This window comes from Nymphaea colorata, chromosome 9 (genome assembly GCF_008831285.2).
Source record: "Nymphaea colorata isolate Beijing-Zhang1983 chromosome 9, ASM883128v2, whole genome shotgun sequence".
Lineage (NCBI taxonomy): Eukaryota > Viridiplantae > Streptophyta > Magnoliopsida > Nymphaeales > Nymphaeaceae > Nymphaea > Nymphaea colorata.
The window spans coordinates 23,471,330-23,485,624 of NC_045146.1; the positions used below are offsets into that span (position 1 = coordinate 23,471,330).

The 14,295-nt window shown below is 37.7% G+C and overlaps 1 protein-coding gene across 1 annotated transcript; it reads right to left on the bottom strand.

Annotated features, from left to right (window-relative positions):
• Positions 1–2,261: 2,261 nt before the first annotated feature.
• LOC116260332 (uncharacterized) lies at positions 2,262–14,053 on the bottom strand. Its single transcript, XM_031638579.2, has 7 exons — positions 13,504–14,053; positions 9,047–11,305; positions 8,859–8,913; positions 7,888–8,036; positions 6,889–6,975; positions 3,076–3,204; positions 2,262–2,508 (listed from the first exon to the last, which is right to left on the bottom strand). Exons 1-7 carry the CDS (start codon positions 13,573–13,575, stop codon positions 2,386–2,388), a joined length of 2,874 nt encoding a protein of 957 aa, XP_031494439.1. The 5' UTR covers positions 13,576–14,053; the 3' UTR covers positions 2,262–2,385.
• Positions 14,054–14,295: the final 242 nt, after the last annotated feature.

Sequence of the window (14,295 nt, forward strand, 5' to 3'; positions counted from 1 at the left end):
GAAAAAATGGGATTAAAGAAAAATCAATAAAATTAGAGTGCATTTAACAAGCACTGTAGTTGGTAGGTTCTAATTCGTGCTGATCGAGCTACGTTGAGGGCCCGATTGTCTGGACATAAAATCGTCGGTGCAGTCTTATATACATTGGTAGAAGCAACGCTAGCTCTAACCATGAACCCAATCCCAACGTGGTTGGTTGATTATTCTTGATCTAATCTGATGTGAGATCTTAAGAATTTTTTGATATCTATGGATTTACGATCAAAAGTTTAACATCTGTGTTGGCCAACTCATTAATACAATGGCAACAGAAATATTTTTCATTATTTACTAATCTTTTAGTGTAGCTGGTGCAGCTCGATAGGGATCGACATGGACAGGAGACGCAGCTCAAGGGAACCTCCAAGAGGCGGAAGCTCCTTCCTCTTTACGCCTGCTCCCTGGAATTCAAAATTGCTTCAAGACTTGGATAGGAAACGGGACACTCGTTAAATAAGTGTCGTGTGCCCACAGTTTGCAGTTCAGGAGGAAAGTAGTACCCATTAAAATAGAGCTAACGAACAGCCTTTCAACGCTCTGCCAGTCTAAATCAGCTCCACTACACTGATCGACACGACCGTGTAACCACTTTTTTCTCCACATGAACACAATCATTCAGGTGTGTGCCGTGTGTGCACGCGTGCTCCCCATTTTCATGTAGGATGATAATGTTTATCCATTCATGTGAAAAACTACCTTTCCTGCTGGAATGTCGATGAAAGTCCCAATTTGCTGGGAAATTCTTGAAGGAAATAAGCTGTAAATGCGAATGAATAGGAAGTAAAGATTCGCCTACCTGAAGAATAAAAGAAAACCATGTGAAATTCTCAAAAACATTATCATTACCAGTTTACTGTCCTTTTTTACCTTTGGTGCCAAAACATTGTACCCCTCTGCTGAGCTTTGAATGGATTGCCATGTTACTCGAATGATTATATCTTCTGCTTCAAGTGACACCTGAAATAAATTTAGTGGTTTAAAACATGTGAACATGGTCTCTGTTTAATTTACAGTGCTATGGTAATTTCACTATTATCTGCTTAATACTAATTTTAGCATTAATTAACTTTATCGCATTAGCAATCCAAATTATTCAGCTTATTGATATGATTGGCAGCGTCGGGTGGCTCGAGCCACTTGGTCGTAGTTGCTCTCTCTCATTCTGCTAACACCTTTTATTTTAGCCTCTCCATTCTGTCATCAAAAGCTTAATTGCATAATCAGATCTCAAACTTGGATACGTTTTTATGTAGTGTCAAGGACTAACCAATTTTCCGAAAAAATCCAGGCACATATTTCCATCAACAAAAGACTTCGGTAAGTGAACCATAACGAATACAACTTATATTTGCATAATAAGGTCAAAGACTCCATAATTTTAACTCTCATATTTCATTTTTTATAATCCAGTTCATATATATATATATATATATATATATATATATATATATATATATAACATGGGCAGCGCCTAAAGCTTTCGAAACCTCCTTTTTCAAGGAAAATCACCAAAATTTTTGGACGTATTGGATCTCCCAACCTAAGAAGGGACGAGTGGGCCTTCTCCAGGTAATCCGCCTCCTAGCAGTCCATCATATGACGCTCATTTAAATCCAAGATGCAACAACCGCACAAAAACTACAGGATCTAAGCATGTTCACCGTGCCAAGCAAGCAGTAACTAGTAGTCCAGTGGGTAAGATTTTCAAGGGCTAATTATACAGTCCCATCGGAAGCTCAAGGTGAAGGCCCCCCCCCCCCCCCCACCAGACATAATTTCAACAAACTTTAAAATACTGACCATCGAACCTGAGAATTGACGGGGAGAGAATAAACAAAGCAACAGGTAGGCGGCACCAACCTCAGCAAAAATATGGTGCATTTATAATAAATTAAATAAAATAAATCCAAGTGAAGCCCCTTGAGCTTCCTTTCTGTGACTTGCAGCAAGATACTTCGGGCTTCAATTCTTTAAGAAAGGTATCGGAAGCAGCAAAGTCGGGGGCCAGTGATCGAAAGGATAACAAGAAAGCATTCTAGATCACAATCAAGGTTCATGATTATTCACTTGCTTGCAGAATTTTGCGTAGCATTATGGATTCATGATAACTACGTAAGCACATAATTAATGAACCAGTTGGTGCTTGCGCTTCAGTATACGTATAGACACAGAGGTATGGTACATTCGTGCGGAAAGAATAAGAATGAGATGTTAGAGATACCTTGATGCACGTAAAACTGTAACTTTATAACCACAAGGATGCCGCTCCAGAGGTGCAAGAGCGTGAGGTATATACAATTTCAAACCCATGGAGAAAACAATGGGCATATTTAACTAATAATGGAATCAAACTGATTGATTCATATCTGCATCAGTACATTTGTTTTTTGTCTTCCTTTCATTCATGTTGGCTATATACTGCTTCACAAGCTTTGGGTTAGTCTCAAAAATGAACCGCAAGCCCCTGATCTGCAGATACCATTGCACGTATAAATTATAAGGTCAAGAGATTACATATAAAAACAACTCTCTGTGACATCAAAGGTTTATTTATGTCATAGATATTCCTTAATCATTTCAGTAAATGCCAATATAGTTTGCCTGTGATATCCTAGTTCACATGATAAATCACATAAAAGCGCAGAAAGCCACAGATAGTAGATTTGTCCATGTGTGTGTGTGTGTGTGTGTGTGTGTGTGTGTATGTGTGTGTGTGTGTGTGCGCGTGCCACCATGAACAGAATAGTCATTTGAAACCTGTAGTATGCACATGCAAATGTGGTTACATGGAGGAAATGATCTGCTTATTTTGCCTAATCAACTTTTTCATCTTCAGGAGAGAAAGATGATCATGCTACACGTACAGATGCTTAATTCAGAATTATGAAATGGAAGGTCGCCAAAGTGGAAGAAATATTTCATCATTTCACTACTCAAACATTGCAAATGCTATGATTACATGAACATCTTAAGTTAGAGACAGAGAGAACAAAAAGAAGAGGATGAAGAAGCTCCATTAGAATATGTATCCCATACCTCAATCAATGAACCAGATGCAAGGCATAAGCGGTGACCACTTGCTATGTCCTTGCTGTTGACTGAGATAGCTTTTTTCCCAAGATTAGTTATATAAAAAGATCCATCTTCTTCCATCTTTATGATTGCCTAGACAGAAGAGACACAATTTGTCGCTAAGAATAATGAGGGTAAGTCAAAATAGTACCACACCTATTGCCGTGCGGCCGTGCCTACACGCAACAACTCAAGAGGTATGCCAGTTTGAAGAGCTTCTAGCATGAAATATTTTGATAATTTCAAAAAGAGTTGCAGCACCAACTAATAGCCAAAACAAAGCAAATATTTTTTTTTTCAATATCTCATGACATCTAGAAGTTTTTTTTTTTTTCTCAATAAAAACAAGTACTACATATTAATTTTCAAATTTAATGACCATTAAGATGTTTAATCATGGACCATATTATGGCTGAACAAGCAACTTGTACATCTACATGGAATTGTATGTATCGGTTTTACTCATTTTGTTATTTTAAGATGTGCATGTTTGCTGGGAAGGCAATAGTCAGAATTTTACATGACATCAATTTCTTCTATTTGCTCGTAAATGTAGAGTTTTAAACAAAGGCCCCATAATGATGTCAGAAAATGACTTCAATTCGACTTTCAGACCAAATAAACCCTTGATTGTGCAGCTCGTTGCAAGTCTTGGCATTATTCTATGCTGTTTCTTTCCCATATGATTCACATTTTTATCTTAAAAAATATCATTGCAAACAAGTTTTTCCGATAACCAAACAAAAAGACCAACCGGTGGGCATCAGCTATCATGACCACTGAAACATGCCTCTCATTAAATCCTGCAATTGACACCGATTGGTAGGTTTACTGATGCTGCCCTTTTATTTTCCCATTCACCATGCAGCAATCCACCACAAATACAACCCTGCAAAACCGATGATATTTGCCTATCCTTTTCCAATGGCAACTGATCTCCAAACTCCCATGCCTCTGACCTGTCGCAGGGACGCACTAATCTGATCCATTTCCTTAAACACAATCACATGCAATATTTCCAAAAGTTCTATTAAAAACATGGTATTCCTAAGGAAACTACCCAGAAATTCAAAATTTTCAAAAACTATGAAAAATATGATGGAAAAATTACAGAATTATAACTTGTTTGCTGTTCCATTTACAGAAGACTACTGACAAACATTTGTAAAAGCCTTCTTCATTCCAAAGGAATGAAAAGATAGAAATATGGTTAAATATGTATCAATTGGAACATTTTCAAGAAAAATGGAAAAATATTCTGACACCACCATCATGATATTGTGATATTCAATGATAATATACATGATATTTATTTTGTAACAAGAAAAGTTCTCTTGGCAGGAATTTTTGGCAATGAACATATCACTTTTAATGTATCACCATATAGGTACCTAAGCCTTAATGGTAATGCACAGGGCATACCCTTAACAACTTTATTATGGTTGGAGATGACTGAACAGGAACTCTCTCTCTCTCTCTCTCTCTCTCTCTCTCTCCAAGATACAATCAATTATCAAGGCCAACACACTAAGGTTTTCCTTCTCCTAGGATCAATTACGAAGACTATTACCAAGACTGTCACTAAGTTTTTCCTACTAAGGAAACATCCAAAAACCTAATAAATATTATCTTCCCACACACTCTACAAAATCAAATCAATTATCAATTCAAGATAGAGATTATAATTTTCCTTTTCCAGAAAAGTTCTCACTTGAGTGACAACAATCTCAAGCACATGAAAACAGCATTCCTATTAGTTTGCTGATTTCAAGTCTTAAGCATTACATGCCACATGTAGATCTAGCTTTCCATATTTTATGATGCAGACCCAACCCAAACACATGAATATCACTCAACCACATATGACAAAACAACCCCCAAGCAAACTGCATATTCATGTTATCATACTTGTGATATATATACTACTCAGTCTGTCACCCTTACAAGAGCCAAATGATGCAGAACGCGTGTCAATATGGTGAATACGTTACACAGTCAAACATCATATTGAAGCCTCAAAATTTCATTCCTGTCCCTTTATCAGGTTCTTAAAAGCACCAGTCATCCAAAACCCCATTATTTTTTCATTTCACCCATTTATAAATATGAGAACTATGAGTACCAACAACCAGCCATCCCTATCAATATGATCGGAATAATAAGTTGTCAGAAATCAACTTTGAAAGTCAAACTGCTACTTGTCATCAACCTTTCTGAAAAGTTACTTTTCTAAGTGGCAGCTCATGAGTTTTCCTATCATATTTCACTAAACGGTCAGTATCTCATACTCATATTTCCGATGCACATATTCCATGACTTTGATATTACAGATTTGTGTGGGTACATACATAAATCTACACACGCACACATTTGGGTGTGTGTAATGGTGAACAAGGAATGTCCAATGCCCTACTAAAGTAGCTTGAACTCACCCAAGTATGGCAGGAATCAAGCCTGAGCCATTTGATAACAAACACAGGACGTGCTTGTCCTGTGAACTGTTTAGGTTGTGAGTGTGATTTGATGACCGCAAGATCATACAAGTACAATTTTATTTTGAACTTTTGAATTCATTTTCACCCATCAACCTATACAAATTAACATAAACCTAAAAATACAAGTGAAAACATTGATTGAAGTGAGTGTGTAGGAAAAATGGATTTGGCACTCCAATATATATTGCCATCCAGCCAGAATTTGGAAGGTTTTCTTTTTTTAATTTGACTTCACAGATGAACTTGGAAGGTACAATTCAATAGGTTTGGCTCAAATCTACATGTCTCATTGTCTGGCTCATGTTCGGTTCAATAACTTGTTCAACCAGGTTAAGATTAGCATTGTACAAGCTGAACATACACAAGGCACAATCAACTTGGTTTAGTCTCAGCCTAATAATAATGTGTTCACCAAAAATTTACAACTCTAATTAATTCAATAATACCTTGATTGATTAAGTATGCACTATCAAGACAATATGAAGTCCTACAAACCAAAAGCCTTTGAGCATTTTCTACACATATAATGTGTCATGTGTTTTATTTCCACAACAGCAAGAAATTTGCTTATTGTTATAAGTTATAACAATTGGTGCATGATATCAGTAAGGCGGCTTCAGTTATTTAATTTGTAAACATTTATTTTGGTTCACATTTATTAACAGCCTTGGAATTAATATTAAAGAAAGATCTGCAATGCACTTTACAGTTCACCCATGTTACTCCAGAATGGAATCCATTGACCACTCTATATTGGCATATACAGCTGGCGGACTCATGTTCAGCTCACCAACCTTTTTTCAACCAAAAGTTAAGTTGAGGGTGGTATGAGCTGAACAGATTTAAGGCATGGGCTACTCTGGGTTCAATCTCAGCCTAATGGTAACATGTTCACCAAAAATTTACAGTCTAACAAAATTCAAATTGAACTGATTAAGTTGCACTATTCAGACTGCACCAGAAAACCTACAAAATACCGAAAGTCTCTCACCATTTTCTACACATATAATGTGTTATTTATTCTCTACAACAACAAAAAGTTTGCACATGGTGATGATAACTAATGCATGACATCAGTAATGCAGTTTTAGTAGCTTAGTAGCAAAACTTTATAAAACTTGTTCTGTTCATATATAAACAGCCTTCAATATTAATATATATGGTACATGATATATTGAGATTGCACTTCATTATCTGACAAAGTTCATGCAAAATGGAACCTACTGATCAACCTATGGTGGCATGCCCACTTTTAAGAATAATTACCATCTTAACACCTTACCTGCCGTCGGGATATTTTATTTGCACGGCCTTCTCTTCTCAAGTCAATATCCACATTAACGTCTCCTGTTGCTCTCCCCAAAGATACCTGAAAGGTTCAGCAGCATTACACTATACTATCTAACAGATAACTTTGCTAAAAAACCAGTCCTGAACTCAGGAAGACTTTAATTACTGAAAGCCAGCATAGCAAGTTAAGAAAACTAAAACTCAGAGTAATGATCCAACTGCAGGACTCGTTTACTACAGTACCAAGTTAAATTATTTCAAAGTAATTTCAAACTCAACCACCACTCTATAAGCAAAACTAGAAGAGCGAGGATTCTAGAATATGAAATGAATCACTGATTTTATATAAGGATGTGTGGCAGAGTCAGAGAGTGTTGATGCACTTATAAACACCAAAAGAAAAACAATGATGGTAGGGTTCACCAGGTGGACCTACAGTCCTCTGGTACAGATAAAATACTTGTAAATTTCAAGTCTTTTAATAACCAGAACATACAGAAATGATTTGCAGATTTTAATTGACATGGAGTGACTTTGGTTTCGGCAATAATCAAAATTCACCTCGTGCAATCCTTGGTGTTCTAATCTACATGAAGTGTAACCCAATTCATTCTACAATTGAAGGTCCTAGCTCTACCATTACTAGAAGGTGTAAAAGTCAAAACACTCATAGATAAATATATAGGTTCTGTCTCCAAGAAACAGTTATATTTAGGCAAAATAAAACTTCAAATTTCGTGATCCTGAATGATAAATTATTGCAATCTAAAATAAACTTGGAAAAGTTGCTCAATTTGTTGATGCACACTAAAGCACATACCATGTTGACAGATGAGATTACAAAATGTCTGCAGAGTAAAGTATGAACCAATATCCCAAGCACAATGATGATGGATCTTACATACTCACGTAGTCATGTCAAATATGCTCCAAAGCAATCCCCATCCACCTAGCAATATCATTCAATGCTGCAGAAAGCCCAAAGAGTTACCTCAAATTTCGTAATGTAATGCTTCAAACGACGTCCATAAAAAACAGCAAAGGCACCACATCTTGTGGCAGCCCGTTGCATATAAGAAGTCGCGATCTTTTCCAATCTCATGATTTCCTGCCTGTTGTTCCCAAGTTGATATCTAATTTCTGAATGGAACGATAAAGAAACATTTAAACATCATCAGATAGTAACTAACTTTACTAATGTACAAACTATAAACATAACAAGGTACATTACAAGAGTATGAATGCAAAGGTATGTACTAATGGTGCACAAAATTTTACAGCTATGGAGGCGGGGGGGGGGGGGGGGGGGACAGGGAGAGAGAGAGAGATGTATACAATCAGCAATTCACAAAGTGTCGGCAAGGACATGGACGCACATGCATATGTAATTTACTCGAACATAAGATCTATTTGAAATTCACATATTCTGAGCTTTTCCTTTTCACATTACCACTGCAAATGTCATCTTCATGCCTAAAATGACTCTTCAATTATAGTTTCCAATTTCAAGAATTTATACAGACAACTTTTGTACAATTAATTTCAAAGCCTCATAGAATCATATCCATACATCATAAAAACATGAGGAAAGTCCAAAGTTTGCATGCCATTTTTATATCAGTACAGTCAATTTTGTAAAATTTAATAAAGTACTTGAAAATTTCGCATTCAGTGAGAATCTAGACTGTGAAGCAAATGAGAAAGAAACAGGGAGAGATTGGGATTACTTTTTAGTAAAAGAATAGTATCAGTAGCAGAATACTTGTTAGTTGTTACAGGCACTAGTTTTTTTATGGAGAACGAACTTCACAAGGAAGCTTTTAAGCCAATGACACCAGACCAGAGCTCTCTCTCTCTCTCCATTGGCTGTATTCTTCTCAAAAATTTTAGTTACTTGATTCAATGATTATCCATGTGACTCCACATAAAGACAATTGGGAATGTGCTAGTTTTAACACTAACCTTCTTGAGCAAAGAACATGTCATGATCAATAGGGGGTAAGTCCATATCTAATATCTGCAAAGTATAGAAAAATCAAAACAATGAGATGAGGACATTAGATCATCCAAAAAGACAAAATTCATGAAGAAAGAAGACTTTCTCATAGAAAAAAAAAACCACTTAAACAGCAAATATCAATTCAGTTTACCATTGTTTCAATGTCTGAAAAATATGGTACATCATCTTCACTTTCACAATGTTGCTCCTCCTTGTCAGAAGTTGAGACGTGGGTTACTTGCTCTAGACAGCCCACCTCATGCGTATTACTCACATGAATGCCTCCAGTAACTTGCTCGGCAAGAGCCAACTGTGTTGCATGTTTTACAACCTCAAGTTGTGAATCTACTCCGTGCTTTTTGCTGTTAACTGCATTTTCTGGATAGCTTTTAGCATAAGCAGCAGAATCCTCCAAATCAAGTGTCTCTGTTGAGTAACAGAAGTCACCCTTTCCCAGTCGAGGTGTTGTAGCATGGTCTTGCAAAGACAGACCCTTGGCAGTTTTTGAAGTCGAAGGTGCTATATTGCATTCCTTTCGGTTCTCTGCTCCCGCACTTGCATTCATGGAGCTTGTAGAGGGTGAATCAGATGTTAGGTTCTCAACTTTTACCCTTTCACAGTGCCCTACATCCTTAAGACCAATCTCTACCAACGCAGAGGGCCCCGGAACATAAGGACTGACATGCATATGACCATGCATTTCAAGATCTGCCCGCATAACAGCTAAACTCGGTTCACTTGTTCGACGATTGCAAGTTTCTCTATCAGAAAAGGAATTTGACATGATAATCTGATCAGGATTATGTTGGGCAATAGAGGGGAAACATGGTCTTGAAGCAGGTTTTGAAGGAAAGATATCATTATTGCATGGTATATTGGGATCCTCTGTGTTGAGTATACAGTTTCTAATCTCCACATCTTCAGGTAAATGGAAATTGCATGTAGGAATAGATGGGACATTAGCTTCTGAATCACAAACATGACATTGATCAGCAGAATCAGAATCCAATGGTTGCATAGCATCTTCTTCTTTAATATGTCCACCACCAACAATCTGAGAACAAGTTTTAGCTGCTGCTGATTCCCTAGGTTCGACTAACTTTGATGAATCTTCTTGGTCTACATCTTTAGGAGAATTCAGAAATATTGAACCTAGACCATCAAGGCAAGCCCTATCCATGTCCTTTTCATCAACATTCAAATAAAGTAGATCTCCTTCACCCACATAACTTAGAAGAGAGTTTGAAAGCTCCATGAACTCACTCTGGGAAACAGCGAACGAGTCATCCATAGCACCAGAAGTGACTACTGCATCATTAAACTCAGTGATGATAGTAGCAAGTTCAGGTGAGCTGATTTTCTTAATACCATCTATAGGGGATTTCAAAAAAGTGTCCTCATTTTGACCTTTGTCTCTGCATTCCCCTTCATTTGTTATTGATGACGAAATTCCTCCAACAGCTCCCCAAATAGTTTCACCATTTGGAGGACTGGAAAACCTTGACTGTGTGCATGGCGACTTAGAATCTGTGGTTGATGAATTGAACGCCTGAATTTTTCCAAAGCCAGGAAGAGTATCATTAGTTTTCCTGTCTATTGAGTCATACTCAGGCAAAGGTTTTACCTCTAAATCATGATCCACAAATATGTCATTCATTTCCATTGATTGCTGCAAGCTTGTTTCTTGAATGTCCAACCTATTCTGGAAATCAACTGGATTCGCAGCAAGAATTTGAGAGAAATCTTTTACCAAGTTTTCTTGATTGAATGATGAGATGTCAATTGCAACAGCATTTTCAACTGGAATGGAGGATATATTATCTCCTGGGAGTCCATATAAGCAAGTGCTTGTTATATTTCCATCATGAAGATCATTGGTAAGCGTAGCAGCACCTGATGCATGAAATCCATGCAGAACAGAACCAACTCTCTCCAACTGAGAAAACTCTTGGCTTCCAATATCAAAACCTGATTCTGTGGCTCTAAAGTTGTCTCCAATAGGTGTGCCTTCTACACAGTTCCTAACAGCAAGTTCATTCATTTGCTCCTGGAGATGACTGCCTTCACTTCCCATAAATCCCACATGTGCACCTTGTGGAATATGATAACTTGAATCAATAAAGTTAGTGGAGTCATTACAAATTTTTTTTCTCGTAGCATAATAGTTACTGCGAACATTGTCCACTTTTCTTTTCTCAGGGACAACTTCTTGTCCTTTCACCTTGCAAAGTTTATTGAATTTTGGAGCATTGGAAGCAGAGAGTTCAAGTTCTACCATCCGAGCAGCAGCTTCTGCTGAAATCTCCGGGTGATAGAGAAGAGCATGCCATCGTTCACGGAGTTCTTTGATAGAAAACCTCCGAGAGAACTGCACGGCACCTTTTGCAAGTGACTCCAAGGATGCACCTGCCTATCCAACAGAAGAACCATATATAGGGAAAGAAGAAATAGGAAAATTAAGTATAGATTGAAGACCAGCGAAATAGAAAGCATGGGAAGAATAAAGCATATCAAAGTCTGAATCAGGATAAGAATCCAGGCTGTTACACTGCTTCTACAAAAGTACTGTGAATTGTTCCAAATACAATCCAGTATAAGAACAAACAGATTCAACATATTCACCCAGACATCCTCGAAATGGAATATTTACAGGATTCTTGAGAATCCTAAACTGAACTCTTGAGCTCGACTGAGAATCTTCTGCCAGCAGCTGTGGATTATTTAATAATAGCACCCTTAAAGTCTCGAATAAGCCAGAAGACATGTACTAACAAAACAAGTTTCCACATAACGACCACTTTGACAAATTGAACAGACAGCAAATTTGCATATGAATGCTCACATTTTTTCCACATTATTGTCATAACTCTTCCACATAATCACTTTGATTCATTGTCACAAATACTATTCTCGAGAAAATTTCAGGAAAAATCTTGGCAAATTTTTAAAAAATACAAAATTCTGAGAACTAAAATAAATGAGAAACTAGTAAAAAAAGAGATAAGAACATCAAAAATATGTGAGAAAATCGTGAGATATTCATTTTTGCAGAGATTTTCAAAATCTCGTAAGATATTCCTGATATTTCCGTTTTACTTATTTTTCTCGTAAATATCAAGAGATTTTTGAAAATCTCGCAACATCCATGACAATGCTTTCACTTAACAACTTTATTTTCACACAGCATTTCTAAATCTCTACATTTCCTATTAAAACAAATGGGGCCTAAGAATTGAATGAAGGTTGAACTGTCTACTCTATGAATGCACAAAAAATTATCCATGCTATCATTTGAAGATGTTTGACATACGAGAATCAATATCCACTGTGTTCTCAAACATAGGAAAAAGATAGTGGCGGAGCTAGAAAAATTTTTTGGAGGGCCACTCATTCACAAATTTCCATATTTGATTGGGCACTCATATATATAACAGAGCAAATATTTGAAGATGTTAATGTAAAAATAAAGAAACATTGAGGCATTGGTGTGGGCAAATGTGGCTTCGCAACTAGAAAAATATTTAAAGGACTAAAAGTAATAGCGTGAAAAAGCTCTAGGCATGAAAAAGCAGTAGACACTGGACACTGAAAGTCTGAAAACAACAATTTCGACACAGACATGTTCTTCTCACCATAAATGATGGCCTATCGCTAGCAAGAGATCCATACACCAAGCTAGGTGGTCCATAATCCATATAAGGTATACAAATTTAAGGAAGGAAGGAGTCTGATTCTTGGAAAGCATCTCTTGCATATTTTCTTAACACTCTGCCTAACCCCAGCTTGCCAAAAAGGAAGGATGACTTTCTCATGTGAACAGTGAACACATAGACGATACCTATTTTGCAGGAGTTCGACCAAAGCTCTGCTGGCATGATAATTGACAAGTAAATAGCATTATCAGTGCACGTATTAATTTGCACAAGATACATTAAGGAGATCGCCGCCACCTATTTGTGGTAGACTGTAAAAGAAAACTCATCCTTAGTGCTCCACAGCGATATGAAGGTAGCTAAACCATCTTGAATACAAGCAAGAACTGCGTGTCATTTTCGAAGCATCCAGCAGAGGATCTCATCTATATTGATGAATAAATGGCAATTACAACAGCATATTCAGTAATACCATGTTTCCTTTGTCAAATCTAAGGTACTGCCAACAGAAGCCTCCTAGGGTACACCAGACAAACTACACACAGTACATACAAATGAATAGAAACTGCGAACCAGTCCATATCGTAGAACTCATAATGGTAACGCGGTAATCATGACAACGTGAGCGTTACAAGAATGGGTACTCCAGAAAATTGTTAGCAAACAGAAACGTTCAGCAAGGCAATGAGTGCTAAGGAAACACGAAGGGCAAAGACTAATCTTCTTGGATATCTAACAGGAACACTAAACAATATCGAAATTGAGAAGTACGCATGCCATGGCTCCACTACAACCAATTAAATAGCTTAACTAGCCAAAGAAATTAACTCCAAGGAGACCCCGAAGTTGTTGGGCAAGATAACGAAAAGGGGAAAAAATCAAACGCTACTATCGCCACAGAGATGAGAACAAACAAAAGCACCAAAGAAATTCATGATTGCAAAGTACGCGTTACCTCGACCGCATTCTTCAGCAAAAGATCGTCTTCAGGAATCCAAGTAGGGAAATAAGGAACGGTGGCACCCATAATTCCTTCAACTGTTCACATTACTGCCCATAAACAAGAGAAACCACCTTCGCTTCCGTGCGTAGGAACCACCAATAATACCGGACTGAAACAGAAAACAGCCACAAAACCCCCAAAACAAAAGGTGGGTATATCGGTGACCGGCCAAACTCGACCGGATTCGGGAAGAGAGGGGCGCTCTCCGATACCCGAGAAGGGTTTTGAAATTGCCCAAGAAGGGGTTTAAGGCGGGCTCAAAAAAGGGAGTCAGGAAGAAAGGAACAGAACCGGGAGGCCGTGGCGCTCTGCGTGACAACTAGAAATGGTTCGCTTGGTGAAATAAATGCATCAACGAGCCAAGGGAGAACTCTAGTGAGTTGCTCTAAATTCTCGCAGCAATTGCCCCTGGCCCTTGCCAATTGATGTGGGGGGAGAGGGAGAGGGGACTCGGGGCACGCGGGAAGGAGGGCGCTTTTCTAAATTCTTTATTAACTAGTGAACCAGTAAAGCCTGGTTCGACTTCCTGGCTTTTTACCGTGCAAGTATCACCAAGTCGAATTAACTCGTCGGAAATCTGGTTTTGGGCAGACTAAAAAAAAATCCTGTGGAATTTAACATGTTTTATTTGCAACGGCTAGTGAAAAAGCACTGCCACGTTACTTGAAAGCGTGGAAGATTTGTAATCATACATTGAAAAGAATCCTTCTTCTAGCGGTTGTGATCATACGGTTTCTGGTATAG